Source organism: Canis lupus, chromosome 24 (assembly GCF_048164855.1).
Source record: "Canis lupus baileyi chromosome 24, mCanLup2.hap1, whole genome shotgun sequence".
Lineage (NCBI taxonomy): Eukaryota > Metazoa > Chordata > Mammalia > Carnivora > Canidae > Canis > Canis lupus.
This window is the reverse complement of record NC_132861.1, coordinates 12,946,332-12,962,840: the sequence shown is the minus strand read 5'-3', so window position 1 is coordinate 12,962,840 and position 16,509 is coordinate 12,946,332. Positions and strand designations below refer to the sequence as shown.

General features: G+C 40.9%; 1 protein-coding gene across 8 annotated transcripts in view; it reads right to left on the bottom strand.

Annotated features, from left to right (window-relative positions):
- Positions 1-16,509, bottom strand: part of FLT1 (fms related receptor tyrosine kinase 1) — a 178,921-nt gene that overhangs the window by 122,927 nt on the left and 39,485 nt on the right. For 5 of the 8 annotated variants that reach the window (XM_072795627.1, XM_072795628.1, XM_072795626.1 and 2 more), the window contains exons 4-6: positions 4,728-4,852; positions 1,164-1,326; positions 924-1,060 (exon numbers count right to left, since the gene is read on the bottom strand). In XM_072795627.1, coding sequence (XP_072651728.1) covers positions 924-1,060; positions 1,164-1,326; positions 4,728-4,852 — 425 coding nt within the window. Of the gene's footprint in view, positions 1-923; positions 1,061-1,163; positions 1,327-4,727; positions 4,853-5,232; positions 5,316-8,647; positions 8,922-16,509 lie in introns of those variants that run through there. The other 3 variants (XM_072795630.1, XM_072795631.1, XM_072795629.1) reach the window with 3 other exon arrangements.

Genomic DNA, 16,509 nt, shown 5'->3' with positions numbered 1-16,509 from the left:
TCTATTTAAATGAAACAATATCACTTTCTAGAAAAATATGACTGATGAGTCCTTAAAGGGTTTCTACAGGGCACTTGTTACATCTTTTTGTTGCTAGGTTATTTTATTTCCATGGCAAGAGATGTTGATGGGAAACAATTGTAGCTTGGGGCTGATACATTCATCCTTTTGCAGATAATTTAATCATCAGTTAACTTTGTGATTGGGCAATCTGAATGACACAACACATGACTGTGCTTATGCCACATTAATCATACTGTCACATAGCAAATAGGGGCCACAGTAACAGTTACAGTTTCTTAACAGTTGATCATAGATTCCCCATCTATACAGTCTCAAACAATGATTGTCTGCAAGGATGTTTGGTCTGAATAAGGAGACCCAACTCAATCTTCATTCTTCTCATTTTTCTGAAGGACAGCATTGCTCTTTTGTCACTTAATAGATGGAATGGAATACTGGATGGCTGGGTTGTAATATCTTTTCCAAACATGCTCCAGTCAGGTGCCTCACTGTCTGCCAGTATCTTAAATTAAAGCGCTCAAACAACTTTTTGTTGTTGTTCTTACAAAAGAGAGGCCCTGCCTGGCATTTAGTGATAAATTTCTCTCTCATCTCTAAATCCCAGAGAATAGTTTCCAAGGATGAAACAATCCCCTTTTCCACTTGGAATTATGCAGTAGAAATACTAGCCTATACACTTCAAAACAAAACCTCCAGACATCAAAAGACCATATCTATGCACACACACTCATGGAACATCAGACAAGGAAAGCACCCTAATCAAATCCACAGCTTCCTCTTCACTCAAACTGCCACAGGAGTCAGAATATTCTGATTTTGCCCACCTCCAAGATTCAATGGCATTTCACTTGCTAAAAAGAAATACTGTCCTCCAGGAGAAATAGAAAAATGTCACTCACTTCACCAGGGTAACTCCAGTTCATCTGAACTCTTGTGTTCAAGGCAGTGGTAGCAGTACAGTTGAGGGTAAGAGTGTGACCTCTAAGTAACTTGACTGGGCTTGGGGTATTTATCTGGACATCTCTGATTGTATTGGCTGTGAGCAGAAGAAATGAGATTTTTTTTAAATCAAGCTTTCATTAAGCAGATAAACCCTTGAGCATTTTGGCTTGCATTCATGCCTTTGGAACATCACTTACTTTGTCGATAGGTAAGATAGTTTGTCTTGTACAAATGGCCGTTGACTGTTGTTTCACAGGTGAGAAGCCCTATTTCTCTGTATGTTGCATTTGCTATTATAAAACCCTTCCTACTGTCCCAGGTTATTCGCTTCCCATCAGGGATCAGGGTATCAAGTGGAAACTGAAAAGGAAAAAAACATGCTTTAAGGAAATCATACTAGCACTGCGGCAATACTGTTTGATGAGAAGCCTGTGAAAACATAATTTTCATCTATAGTGAAAATAAAATAGTACAGGTAAAAACCAGTTTGTCATAATTAGCTTTTTAGTTTTCTTTCCATGTCTCAAGATTTAGATTATTGTGATAAATTATAGCAATTACGATAATTCCTTATCAGCCTCGGTGACAGGCTGCACCCACCCGGGATAGACCTGTCATGTCAGACTTGCAGTGTGAGCCCGTATCACTTGGCCTCCAGGAATCATCCTTGTAACAGACTGGCCTGATACTCAATAGAAAAATCAAGTAGGGTTTTTCCACTGGGGCCGCCAGGTTACCCTTCTGAGCCTCATCATCTGGAGTTTTTAACAAGCCGTAACTTGTCCTCCCATTTTGTATGATTTATGTAGTGATGGCTGTCTTCAGAAGACTAAGTAATTCTAAGTCCTCTGAGATTCATAGCATTCACTTGGCGCTCACTGGAGTTATCATTCTGAGAAGGCTGAGGGCCTCGACTCTGCCTTTGGGAGGGAAATCTAGGGAAACAGTCAAGACAGCTGCAAACAGATGTGGAGGCCAGAGACACTGTGGTGAATGAAGTGCTCCCAAACACAGGGAGTCCAGACAGAAGAAAGGAATCTACGATTTGATTTTCCCTTATGCCTTCTACTGGACACCAAGAACTTTATTTTTAAAGACTATAATATAAACAATCCACCTTGGGATTAGGCTTTATAAAGGGATATTGCTCCTCAGAGTGGTCCAGCCATGTTCCCCTGATGCCAGACTGCCAGCCCAGTTTCAGAGGCATCTCTGATGACCACTATGACTTATCCCCCGCTGGAGAAGGAAAAAAAAAATCAGATTACCTTCCCACAACAGATGATAAAAGAAGCCAAACTGCCCTGAGGAAGCTTCAGATCTTTTCCATCTTCTTTTAAAAAGTGCACCTTGCATCACTTATCTGTTTATCATTTATTTATATTGCTAGGAGCAATCGGGCTGGGATTTGCGACTCTATGGCAGAAATTCCTCTGCGAAACATCACCAGCGCCCCCTCCCAGTGAGCATGTCTGTGTTGGTCTGTGTTACCAGAGGGTCACACAGCTTTGAAAGGAGTTGCACCCTGTTTATGAAGGACTGCAAGCAAGTGAAGGATGCATTTCATGTTCTAGTAAATCATGATTCTATCTGCAAACTTAGGAAGGCTCTATCTCTGGTGGGAGGAAAAAGAAGCCTCCCCTCTAATGTGGTACAAATTACTAAGGGAAAAGCTCAGAAAAATTTAAGTCAGGGATTGAGATCTCTGATGCTTTAAACATAGGGGAACGCAATCCTGTGCTGCATCTAAAAGAAGGGTTTGCTTATGGTCTCTCAGCACAATCGAGAAATACACTAAAGTTTCCTTAAAGGTTGCAGAGGAAGTTTCTCTTCCTCTTATCTACCCTCACTGCCACTACTAGTAGTTCACTGACAAAGAAACCTTGTTCTGAGCTGACGAGAGAGAAATTAGCAGAAGACCATGTAGCTCATCAGCTATGGTGGTGGCCACAAGTGTCACAAAGAGGCAGGCAGGGGAGCAGCCCTGAAAGGAAGGACTGTCTAGGAGGCTGCCTCCAGCTTATCACGGCTTCGCCAACACTGGCATAGAGAAAGGAAAGGGAGGGGACAGCAGGTTAAAAGGAACAAGAAGAGAAGTGGAAGGGAAAGATCTTACAACTTCAGGGCAACTTACATACATAATAGAATAGTTTCCATATATATGTGGCAAACCCAAATCCCTATAAGAACACTATGGTTTTCTCTCCTCTCTCTTTCTCTTTCTCTTTCTCTCGTGTGTGTTATAAATCTTAGGTAGAATAACAGAGAAAATAAGCTCCTCTCAGGTTTTTACATGGGGGAATTTGGGAAAGTTTCTTACAACAGACAAGTGATCTGCACTAGAGCAAAAAGGACGAGGAGCTTGCGTCAAACAGACAAGTCCACAGCCCCATGGTAGATTCCATATTACTCACACACAGTGATTATCATCTCAGACTCAGAGGAGTGGATACCATGCTTGATAATAAATATCACAATATCGAATCACATATTGGATATTAAACTGTTAGATAAATATAATAGATAACCCTTAATGGGGCTCAGCTTGTACAAAGAACTGCTCTAAAGGCTTTTATGTATCACCTCAGTTACTTCCTAACACCATGTGAGGTGGGTGCCACTGTAATCACTCCCATCTCTCCAATGTGGAAACTGAGGTGGAGGAAGTTTCGATAACTTGCCAGTTTGTTCAGCAGGTTAAGTGGTAGGGTGAGAAGAACCCAGGCAATGTGCTCTTTTCTTAACCACTGGTCTTTCTCCTGCCCAAAGTAAACCATTTGCAAAGGTGGTAAGGGCACAGAGGGAGAAATCAAGATACGGATTCCAATGCTCAGCATGGTCTGTGAGGTCCCCCACTCCCTCAGAACCTCAGTTTTTCCTTCCACCAATTGATTTAGACTCCCTTTGGAGTTTCCACCACTGAAATATACTGCTTCTATAAATACCAGCAGTGATACACAGATATGGGAGCTAAAACCTGTCACCAATGGACTATAGTGAGGGCTTAAATCGAATCAGTAATATAGGAAAGTGGAGAAGAAGACAGTAGACACCTCCATCATATTCCAGGACTCAGAGTCAACCAGTGATACTGAAAATCCAACTTGACTACTACCACCACTATGTGAGTACCTACAATGTGATGGGGGTGCTAGGTGCTGCCTTGGGACAGCCTTAACTTTTCCTCTTAAAGCTCAAGCTCTCAGGACTCACCACAGTTTTCCATTTGGGGAGTTCTTGTCCAATTCTTAACCCTAATCTGCTCCCAAACTCTTAGCATCAATGAATTAGCTGGAATGTCACATTTTAGGTTTTATCTTTATTAGATTCTACTCCAAATCTTTTTCTTTCTCACAACTCAAACTCAAGGTGGTAGTTCCATATGCACTTGTCTCACAGTTCTGCCCTTAGCAAAAATTAACCAGTCTCTGACAAGCTATTAATTTGTATAAGCAACAGAATTGGTTTTTCTCACATCTGCAGACATTTGGTTTTGTGGCAATATATGAACATTTGCATGATTTTTGTTCATTATATCCACACAGATTTATGACCACAACATTGTCATGTTATTACATTTAAGTACATGCCTGAGGATGACTTCTAGCACTTATTCTTTATAGTAAAAGGATATCCGAGAAAAGTCCACTGAGCAGCCCAAGTGTCTGTAAGAAAATCATTCCAGGGAGATAAAAGGACTTAAAATGCATTGTGTTCACATGCAGTAAAGATATGCTGAAAGAGGCATTGCTTGGTTTTACCTTTTTTAAAGTAACAGTGATGTTAGGTGACGTGACCCGGCAGGGGATGACGATCTGCCTTCCTTCAGTCATATATATAATTTCGGGTATTTCACTGTGCATCTCTAAGAAAGGTCTACCTGTATCTGAATGAGAAGAAAATGAAAAATACATATATATACATATATATGTATATATATATATATATATAAATGATTGTATCAACAGCATCTAGACACCATAGCTAGGTGAGGGCAATAAGGTCACTGCCACAGGTCCCCCTTAATATAATCCACGAATTCACATTCTTGTCTCTGAATTTGGCCCTCTTTGTTTTTACCCAGAAATGCTTCTGTAATAAACCAAATTCCTTACTCAGGTCTTGACCTTGGGTCAGATTACCCCTGATGCCCAAAGATGCAACTGTGATGGGGGTGGGGAGGGAGGGTGGGTTTAGCTTACTACAGCCCAAAGCCATAAAAGTACATGGAGAAAGAAAGGAGAATATTCTGCATAAACTTCTTACCAGAGCCATGCTAAGTGCCTCAGGAAGCGCCCTCCAGAGCCTTTGTAAGGAGTCAAAGGGCCTTGGGTGCAATGGTCAGCTGACTTCGGAGCAGATAGAGTTAATGCAAAGGTGTCAAATTGGAGAGAAGATTAGCATTTGAATGATAGAAGCTTGACTTCAAGGTTTTCTAGACCTTTTCCAGCAGACTAATAATGAGTTAGAAGCTCTGAGCTGCTCAGGGCAAGGGGAATGGCTGGAGAAGCAGTGTGGAGGACTGCACTGATTTCCTAGGGCTATTAGATTTCTTTAGTATGCTCTATGTATCTACTAATAGCATGATATGTGCCATTGCATGAAAGAGGGCTTGAAAAGGCTTTAAATAATCACCAAGATAACACCCTTAAGAAGAATGGCATCTGGCCAAATCTCAGAAGCCAAAAGGATTCAAACCACCTGTTCAGCTTCTCTGTAGTTCCTCTGGGGACCAGAATGAGCAGCAGATCTTTTAGAAACATTCAGTCTCCCATGCCCTCACCCTCAGGAACCCATTGACATCTTCAGGATCACTGTGTTCCCATCTTCTGCCCTTGACTTCAGCCTTAAATGCCCAGATGGAAAGAAGTCTGACCTTAACTCTCTCCATCTGGACTGGAAAGACCCAGAGTCCCCTACCTGTTTGCTGCACTTTCAGAAGCTCCCTCATTCTGGACACTGAATGGAGAATGGAGACACAGAGCAGTAAGTAGGCAGTGGTTGCCTAGACTAGATGGTAGCTATTAAGTTGTTATGAGTTGAACTGTGTCTCCCCAAAAACAAAATGTGGAAGTCCTCCACCCCTAATACTTCAGAATGTGATCTCATTGAGTCAAATGGAGCCACTGCCTAAGGAATTATCGGTTAAGTAGGGTGGGCCTTACTGCAGCGTGACTGATGCCCTTATAAGAAGATGGCCCCAGAGAGATGGGCATGTGGGGAAAACACATGTGAATGCACAGGGAAAGACTGAGCGATAAGGTGCAAGTGGGGGGGCTGCCAAGGATTGCCAGCAAACAGCACAGGTAGGAATTGGCATGGAGGGAGCCCCTTACAGGTTTTAGAAGTAGCATGGCCCCACTGACGCCTTTTTTTTTTTAATTTTTATTTATTTTTGATAGTCACACAAAGAGAGAGAGAGGCAGAGACACAGGCAGAGAGAGAAACAGGCTCCATGCACCGGGAGCCCGACGTGGGATTCAATCCTGGGTCTCCAGGATTGCGCCCTGGGCCAAAGGCAGGTGCCAAACCGCTGCGCCACCCAGGGATCCCCCCACTGACACCTTGATTTCAATCTCTAGTTTCCAGAATGTGAGACAATAAATTCCTGTAGTTTTAATCCAAAAAAAAGTACCATTAGTGTAGCCTGTTTAAGATGGAATCATTTGACACACACTCAACACTAGAAAGACTCTATTATCACAGCTAAGCTCATACACTCTAGATTTCTAAATAATTCCTCCCATCCTTGCTAGCCTTGCTAGACTAGCCTCTTCCTTATACCCTCTCTCCGCCCCAGCCCACCTTAGGAGCTCTCCCCAAGCTCCCAACAATCTCCAATGACAACACTTCACACACTCTTCCCCTGAATTGGCAGGTTACTTCTCTGGCTACACACTGGCTGATGAACTCCTAGAGGAGAGGAAACAGATTGTTTTCATCTCGATCTGATGTGTATTAAATGAATGAATGAATAAGTGAATGAATGAACTAAGAAAATGAAGGAAGGACTAGCCAAGAACCCTGTCCTTATACAGATAAGACCGAAGTGTAAATACGTGAAATGATGTAAGCAGAGCCAGGCCCAGAGGCCGGTGTCTACTGATCTTCTTCCCCTGTACCACCCTCAGGGCTGGAGTCCTACCCACCCCACCAAGGGCTAGAGCTGGCAACTGCTCTTCAGAGACTTAGGCTGATTTTCACACATGCAGTGGGGAAAGGACTGAGAAGAGGACAATTGCCCAGGGGCAGGGCTGTGTGGGTAGGCTTAGGGATAAGGCGTTACAAGGCTGAGTCAGAGGGAGTCAGCAGACCATGGGGGTTCAGAGCTCACACTTTACAAACTGGGTTGGAATCCTGGCTCTGCCCCTTACTGGTTATGAGACCTCAGGCAAATCATTTTACTCTCTGTGCTTCATTTGCAAAATCTCCTTCAAAGGGCTATTATGAGGGTTACATGAAGGAATACATGTAAAGTGTTTAGAATGGAACCTAGCAGAGAGTTAATACTGCATAGGTGCTAGCTGTTACCTTTCTTATTATAATGCGAGATTTGAACTTATAGAGAGAGGGTATTAGGTATGAGAATCACAAATTATACCCATGATCTTAACTATAAAAGGTATAAATATATATTCAGGTATGGCATTAGAAAAAAAAAAAAAACAAACGAATACACTAAAATGTCTGAGTAGTGGCTTTGTTGTTATTTCTTATGTACCTTTTTATATATTTGTCAGATTTTCTAGAATGGTTATGTGTTATTTTATAACAACAGTTTGAATTGCTGAATTTAAGCCTCAGATGATAAAGCAGCATCCATTTTTACTTGAGGCAAATTACCAATTCTGCATCTGATTTACTTTAGTTTTGCCCAATAGAATGAGACACTAACACTGCACAGTTAATAGTTCTATGCCTATTAGGAGAACTCAGCAGGTATAGCAACATATGCAGAGAGGAAAAGTTAATTATACAGAGACAAAGATTCACTTATCAGCACAAAATTCCTCCCTTAAATAAAGTTGCTGAGCTAGACATTAAGGCAGAAACGATTGGGATTTGATCTTTCCTTTCCTTCCTCCTGTGAGTCTTTATTTTTGTCTTCTTTGTGAGGCCCAAGGTAAACACAAACACCAGGAAATGGTTTAATTCATGTAACAAAACTGTAAATCCTTCACATTTAATTTACTGTCTCCTTAAGCAACTATTTGCAACAAAGGATGCTGGCATAAAAAGTTTGTGCAGGAAATAGTAAACATTAGTGTAGTCATTTCTAGGCTAATGAATGCCAATCCCAAATGAAAACAGAAGAGGTGAACTCAATGTGCCTTTGAATTTCTCCTTTCCCTGTATCATTTTGGATCTCCCCAACACTTGAATTTTACTACAACTATTGCCCTTTTACAAGCCAATACCAATATCAGCACTGGGCCCGCTGCAGTTCTGTTAAGAACTTCAATGAATTATGCCCAGCCCAACACAGTTCAAGATACATCATTTGTATCAAGTCAGCAGTGGCATTAAAATCCATTGGGTTTGCAAATGAGCTTATGACTGGATACACACACACACACACACACACACACACACACACACGCACACACAAATATGCTCTGGGCTTATTAATAGTATACTTCCTCTACAATTTGTCTCAAGGAAGGGCTAAGAATGAACTTGCCTGACATATTATAATACAAACATTTTTTGTTTTGTAGGACCATAGATACAGAAGAGGTCACGGTTCCATTAATATCACCAGTAAAACCACTTACTACTCCCATAGGACACATTTGTCTTTGTCACAAAATTAAAAATGACTTCTGAACCCAGCCAGCACTGCAGAGTGGTTTCCTGAGACCAAATTGGCTGGTTGTTGAGTGAGGAAGAGGTGCTCCAAAGATTGTCGGTGTACTGGCAGCGCAGACACACTGTCACCAGGGACTCATGCCAACACACAGCTAGGCTGAGGTCACGCCACCCTCCCCTCTCTGAACTCATAATGCTCAAAGCAGTGACAGGAAACTGGCACAGAATATGAGGTTTTCTCATCCAATCGGAGTATTGGGGCTATCCTCCTTCAGGACAAGTGGGCTCAGACGCAGGGAAAGATCAAACAGAGCCCCTTGCTCTGAGTGGTATTACATCTATTTTCTAAATGTGTTTTTTTCCTTTTGAAATCAGTACTCACTCTGGCACATTGAGGCACACAGACACAGAGGTCCCAGCGTGCCATTCTCATTCCACCCTATTGTCCCATCAGCATCACTTGGGGGTTCTTCCACTGCATTCAGAGCAAGTGAATGATCGAAAGAATTGGGGGAAGCTTTTCTGACTTGAAGAGGAGCTTAAGAGTAAACATCTTATTTCCTAACACCTTCCTATTCCTCTGATTTTAACACAATTTTTCCTGATTTCCTTTTCCCTTTAATTTTCATTTCTTACCTCTAAGTCTGGGTCATGAGGACTCCTTGTTATTTTAAGGAGGATGTGATTTAAATTGATGAAGTGAAGAGGATGAACCAATCGCATGGAAGGGTTCTATCTAGATACAAGAGTTTTCACATCACACAGGTCTTCATGTTGGGAACCATACTTAGCATTCAAGTATGTTGGTTAATTGGTAAAGTATTTCATTGAAAGATGAAGGGGAAAGAAAAAGGAAAAGAGGTAATTTCTTCCCTGATTTACAGTGCCCATCAAAGCCTTTGAAAATTCAAAGCAGAGCTTTGGAGCACCCATAAGGAAGCTGAAGTAGCTATACTAATATTAGATAAAATAGACTCTAAAACAAGAAATGTGACTAGAGATTAAGAGGGACATTTTGTAAGAATAGGGTCAATCTGGGGATCCCTGGGTGGCTCAGAGGTTTAGCGCCTGCCTTCGGCCCAGGGCGTGGTCCTGGAAGCCTGGGATCTGGTCCCACATGGGGCTCCCTTTGTGGAGCCTGCTTCTCCCTCTGCCTACGTCTCTGCCTCTCTCTCTCTCTCTCTCTCTGCATCTCTCATGAGTAAATAAATAAAATCTTAAAAAAAAAAAAAAGGAATAGGGTCAATCCATCACAAAGATACAATAATTATAAACATCTGCAACTACCAACAGAGTAGCAATACATGAGGCAAAAATTGACAGGAATGAGGACACACAGAGACCATTCAACAATCATGGATGAAGATTTCAATAGAACAACTAGACAGAAAATCAAAAGGGAAACAGAAGGTTTCAACAACACTAATAACCAGCTAGGCCCAACAGGCAGGCATCTATAAGAGACCTCAGCCATCACAGCTGGATATACATTCCTCTCAAGTGCATGTGGAACATTCTCTAGCATAAACTATATGCCAGGCCAAGAAACAAACATCAAGAAATTTCAAAGGAGGGATCCCTGGGTGGCGCAGCGGTTTGGTGCCTGCCTTTGGCCCAGGGCGCGATCCTGGAGACCCGGGATCGAATCCCACGTCGGGCTCCCAGTGTATGGAGCCTGCTTCTCCCTCTGCCTATGTCTCTGCCTCTCTCTCTCTCTCTTTCTGTGTGTGACTATCATAAATAAATAAAGAATTAAAAAAAAAAAAAAAGAAATTTCAAAGGATAGAAATATTACAAAGTATGTTCTCTGACTACAGTGGAATGAAAACAGAAATCAGTAACAGCAAGAAAGGTGGGAGGCTCACCTATTAAACAACACCCTCCTAACTAGTGAGTGAAGCAAAGAAGAGAATCAAAAGTGAAATGAGAAAACAGATGAATGAAAATGAAGATGTCACATTCTACAACTTATGGGATGGAGCTAAAATTTATAGCTGTGTAGAGGGAAGTTTAAGCTGTATGCCTACTTTGAAAAAGGAGAGAGAGCTCAAATCAATAACCCACTCTTCCACCTTAGAAACCTAGGGAAAGAAGAGCAAACTAAACCTAAAGGAAGCAGAAGGGAGGAAAGAATGAAGATTACAGTAGAAATTGATGAAATAGAGAACAGAAAAACAATAGAGAAAAATCTGTGAATCCAAGAAGAGTTAGTTCTTTGAAAAGATGAACAAATTGGATGGGGTGACTCTGATGGTTAAGTGTCTGCCTTGGGTTCAGGTCATGATTTGGGGGTTTTGGGATTGAGCTGGGCATCAGGCTTCCTTCTCAGTGGGGAGTCTGCTTCTCCCTCTCCTTCTGCCCTGTCCCCCACTCCACTTGTGCTTGCTCACTTGCTCTCTCATGTGCTCTCTCTCAAATAAATAAAATCTTAAAAAAAAAAAAAATAAGATTTTATTTACTTGAAAGAGAGAGAGACAGAGCATGATCAGAGAGGAAACAGAGGGAGAGGGAGAAGCACGCTCCCCATGGGGAGCCTGACGTAGGGGCTCAATCCCAGGATCCTGGGATCACCACCTGAGCCAAAGGCAGAGGCTTAACCAAGTGAGCCACCCAGGTGCCCCAACAAATAAAAATCTTAAAAAAAAAAAAAAAAAAAAAAGATGAACAAATTGGAAAACCTTTAAACAGACAAGCCAAGAAAAGAAAAAAAGAGAAGACAAATTAATAAATCAGAGATGAAAGAGCAGACATTACTACCAGTATTTCTAAACAAAAAGCATTATTTAAAAAAAAGCATTATAAAGAAATATTGTAATTGTAGATCAATAAGTTAGACAACATGAAATTGACAGCTTCCTAGAAAGACCTAAACTACCAAAACTAACTCAACAAGAAACAGACAACACAAATAGACCTATAATAAAGAGACCGATTTAGTAACTAAAACACTACCCACAACGTAAAGCCCAGGCCCCGACGGCCAGTGAATTCTATCAAACATTTAAATGACTAATATGAATTATTCAAAAACTGTTCTAAAACAGAAGGGAGGGGATCCCTGGGTGGCTCAGCGGTTTGACGCCTGCCTTCGGCCCAGGGTGTGATCCTGGAGTCCCGGGATCAAGTCCCACATCAGGCTTCCTGCATGGAGCCTGCTTCTCCTCTGTCTGTGTCTCTGCCTCTCTCTCTCTCTCTCTCTGTCTCTCATGAATAAATAAATAAAATCTTTAAAATAAAATAAAATAAAATAAAATAAAATAAAATAAAATAAAATAAAATAAACAGAAGGGAAACTTCCCAATTCATTCTGAGGGCACTGTTACCCTGATACCAAAACCAAAGACAACACAAGGAAACCACAGATCATTATCTTTGTGAGTGTGGATACAAAAAAGCTCAACAAAACATTAGCAAACTGAATACATATAAAAAATGATACACCATGACCAAGTGGGATTTGTTCCAGGAATGCAAGATTGATTTAACATCCAAAAAGATCAATGTCATTAATATACCATATCAATAGAATACAAATCAAAAGGCACACAGTCATTTCAATAGATACAGTAAAAGCATTTAACAAAATCCAAACCTCTTTCATGATAACGATATTCAACAAACTTGTAATAGAAGGGAACTTCCGGGATCCCTGGGTGGCGCAGCGGTTTGGCACCTGCCTTTGGCCCAGGGCGCGATCCTGGAGACCCAGGATCGAATCCCATGTCGGGCTCCCTGCATGGAGCCTGCTTCTCCCTCTGCCTGTGTCTCTGCCTCTCTCTCTCTCTCTGTGACTATCATTAAAAAAAAAAAAAAAAAAAAAAATTTTTAAATAAAAAAAATAAAAAAAGAAGGGAACTTCCTCAACCTCTTAAGGACATCTACAAAAATAAAAACCCCTTAAGAGGGACCCCTGGGTGGCGCAGCGGTTTGGCGCCTGCCTTTGGCCCAGGGCGCGATCCTGGAGACCCGGGATCGAATCCCACATCGGGCTCCCGGTGCATGGAGCCTGCTTCTCCCTCTGCCTGTGTCTCTGCCTCTCTCTCTGTCTGTGAGTATCATAAATAAAAAAAAAACAAAAAAACAAAAAAAACAAACCCTTAAAAGCTAATGTCATATTAATGATGAAATGCTAGATGCTTTCCCTTTAAGATTGAGAACGAGACAAGGTCAGCCACTCTCACTACCCCTATTGGACATTACACTAGAGGCTTAATAGCTATCATGAATAATGCAATAAACATTCTAGCCAGCACAATTAGGCAAAAAAAAGAAATCCAGATTTGAAAAGAAAAGGTAAAATTTTCTCTATTTTCAGATGACACAATCTTGTATACAGAAAATCCTAAGGAATTCACTAAAAAAAATTATTAGAATTAGTAAGTAAATTCAATAAGATTGTGGGACCCAAGAACAACATACAAAAGTGAATTATATCTCTACATACTTGCAATAAACAATTGGAAAATGAAATTAAGAAAACAATTCTACTTATAACAGCTTCAAAAAGAATAAAGTACTTAGGAATATATTTAACGTAAGAAGTATAAAACTTATACTTGAAAACTACAAAAATATGGTGGGAAGAAATTTAAAGACATAAACAAATGAAAAAACATCCCATGTTCATGGATTGAAGACTTGATACTGTTAAGATGGCAGTATCCATCTTAACAGATGGAGTATTACTCCACAAAATAATCTATAGCTTCCCCATGTCAGGCTCCCTGCATAGAGCCTGCTTCTCCCTCTGCCTGTGTCTGTGCTTCTCTCTCTCTCTGTGTCTCTCATGAATAAATAAATTATATCTTTAAAAAAAAAGTAGACATTTATATGTATCTATAACATATATCTAGATGATATTAAATATATTTAAATATATAAGATATAGTAATATATAATATTAGCGATAAAAACTTGAAGTACTCTTATAACTCAATAACAAAGAAAAATAGCCAAATTAAAAACTGGAAAAAGGCTTTGAATAGACCTTTCTCCAAAGAAGATATATAAATGGCCAATAAACGCATGAATAGATGCTCAACATCACGCGTCATCAGGGAAATACAAACAGACACTACGGGATCCCTGGGTGGCGCAGTGGTTTGGCGCCTGCCTTTGGCCCAGGGCGCGATCCTGGAGACCCGGGATCGAATCCCACGTCAGGCTCCCGGTGCATGGAGCCTGCTTCTCCCTCTGCCTGTGTCTCTGCCTCTCTCTCTCTCTCTCTCTCTGTGACTATCATAAATAAATAAAAATTAAAAAAAAACAAACAAACAAACAAACAGACACTACAACTGATACCGCTTCACACTCAACTGGATGGCTATCATAATAGTTTTTTAAAAACCTACAATAACAAGTACTGGCAAGGATTTGGAAAAATTGCAACCCTCATACCCTGTTGATGGGAATGTTAAATGGTGCAACCAATTTGGAAAACAATCTGGCATTTTTTCCAATAGTTAATTAAACATTGCATTACCAAATGACCCAGCAATTCCTCCCCTAGGTATCGACCCAAGAAAATGAAGACTTAGGTCCACACAAAAACTTGTATATGAATGTCATAGCCAAAAGAGGGTAACAACTCAAATGGCCACCTACTGATAAATGGATACCTAAAGTGTGGTGGATCCATACCGTGGAATATCATCCGGTAACAAAAAGAAATAAAGTGCTCACACATGGTACAACACAACATGGATGAACTCTAAAACATGCTGAGTGAAAAAAGCCAGCATATACTTACATATTTAATAATAAAATACCATAGATTTTATTCTATTTATATGAAATATCCTGAAAGGCAAATCTATAGGAACAGAAAATTTATTAGTGGTGGCTTTGGGCTGGGACGTAAGGACAGAAAAGGGGTGATAGCTAAATTGTACAGGGGTTCTTTTTGAGATAATGAAAAGTCCTAAAACCGATGGTGTCAGTGGCTACATATATCTGTCAATATGCTGCAAACTAGGGATGCCTGGGTGACTCAGTGGTTGAGAATCTGCCTTTGGCTAGGTCATGATCCCGGGGTCCTGAGACTGAGTCTGCATCAGGCTACCTGGAGGGAGCCTACTTCTCCCTCTACCTATGTCTCTGCCTCTCTTTCTGTGTCTCTCATGAATAAATAAATAAAATCTTAAAAAAAAAAATACATGCTGAAAACAATTAAATTGTACACTTTTAAATGGGTGAATTGTATGGTATGTGAATTAGATTCCAAAAAACTTACTTTGAAAAAAACTAGAACTTTGGACTCTTTCTCAGAAACAGTGAGACACTGTTTTTTGAGCCAGAATAGTTCCTGGAGATCATCCAGTGCAAACTCTTCATGTTATGGGTCTTTGCAACCTTTTTCTCCCGCTCCCCTTTGCATCCAGGTGGGCTATTCGTGAAAAATTGAATTTTCCCCTGTGACATAGTCATTCTGACTGTAAATATGACTGTAAATATGTCCTGTTCTCCTTAGCAGCTCCAGGTCAGCGGAGAACACAGTGAAACATCTCTGTCTTCATTTAGAGAAGTCACTTGACTAATGTGTCTGAGGATGACAGTCTACACAGAGTATACAATTAAGTATTTCCTAGGGAGTTATCCTGATTTTCCAAATGAGTATCATTTGTTTACCTTACCTGTAGTTTACCATCAACCCTAAAGATATAACTCAGTTACCGCTAGCGGTAGATCAGTATCCAGATTCAAAAGTGAGAAAAATCCTGGAGAAGCTGACGTAGGAATATCAGCTACCAGCTTGTGCCATCTAGATAGATACTGTACACAAATGCTTCTGCTAGAGCAAAGCAAATAGAGAAAGGTCATTGTGTCCCAGACTGAAGATGCTATCCTAAAATTAAAATTGTTTATTTTATTTTTAAAAGGATTTTATTTATTGACTGATGAAAGACACAGAGAGCCAGAGACACAGGCAGAAGGAGAAGCAGGCTCCTGCTCCCAGGACCCTGGGATCATGACCTGAGCCAAAGGCAGATGCTCAACCACTGAGCCTCCTAGGTGTTCCTAAATGTTGCCTTAAAGGAAAGGAACATCATTTAAAAAAATTCCAGCTAAGATCTAAATAAGTTAGTTGAAGATATAAAGAGTGGAGTGCTGAGTAGATGGTGAGTTTGACCCTAAGACCCAGGAAGGCAGAGAAGGTGTCAGATGTTCTGTATGCCCTGGAACCTCGCTGACTGGGGTGTTTACGCAAAGCTCCTTAGATGAATGACCTCAGTCAGCTCTTCATCTTGATCAACTGAAGCATCTCAGAAAGAGAAAGGAAAAAAGGAAGGTAGGAAAGAAGGTAGGAAGGAAGAGAGGAAGGGTGGGAAAGGAATGAGGAAGAATGGATGGAAGGAAGGAAAGACAGATGGAAAGATGGAAGAAAGGAAAAACAGAGGGAGGAAGGAAAGAAGGAAACGAAGCAGAAATAAAGGAGAAAGGAGAGGAAGAAGCAAGGAGCTCTGAAGGACTACTGTAACTCTTTCTTCTACTGCCAAGATTTTGGCCATGTCCCAAGTCCTATTATTCACAGTTCTGCCTCTGAATCATCAAATTGTAAAACTGTTAAGAAGTTTCTAAGATATCCTAACACTGCCTCTCATGTTACAGAAGAGGACACTGAGGTCCAGAGAGAAGGCACAGGAATAATTATGAATGGCTGAGCCAAAATTGAATTCAGGTTTCCTGATTCTAGACCATTCTCTTTCCACCACACCAAAATCTGGCCCCGACCCT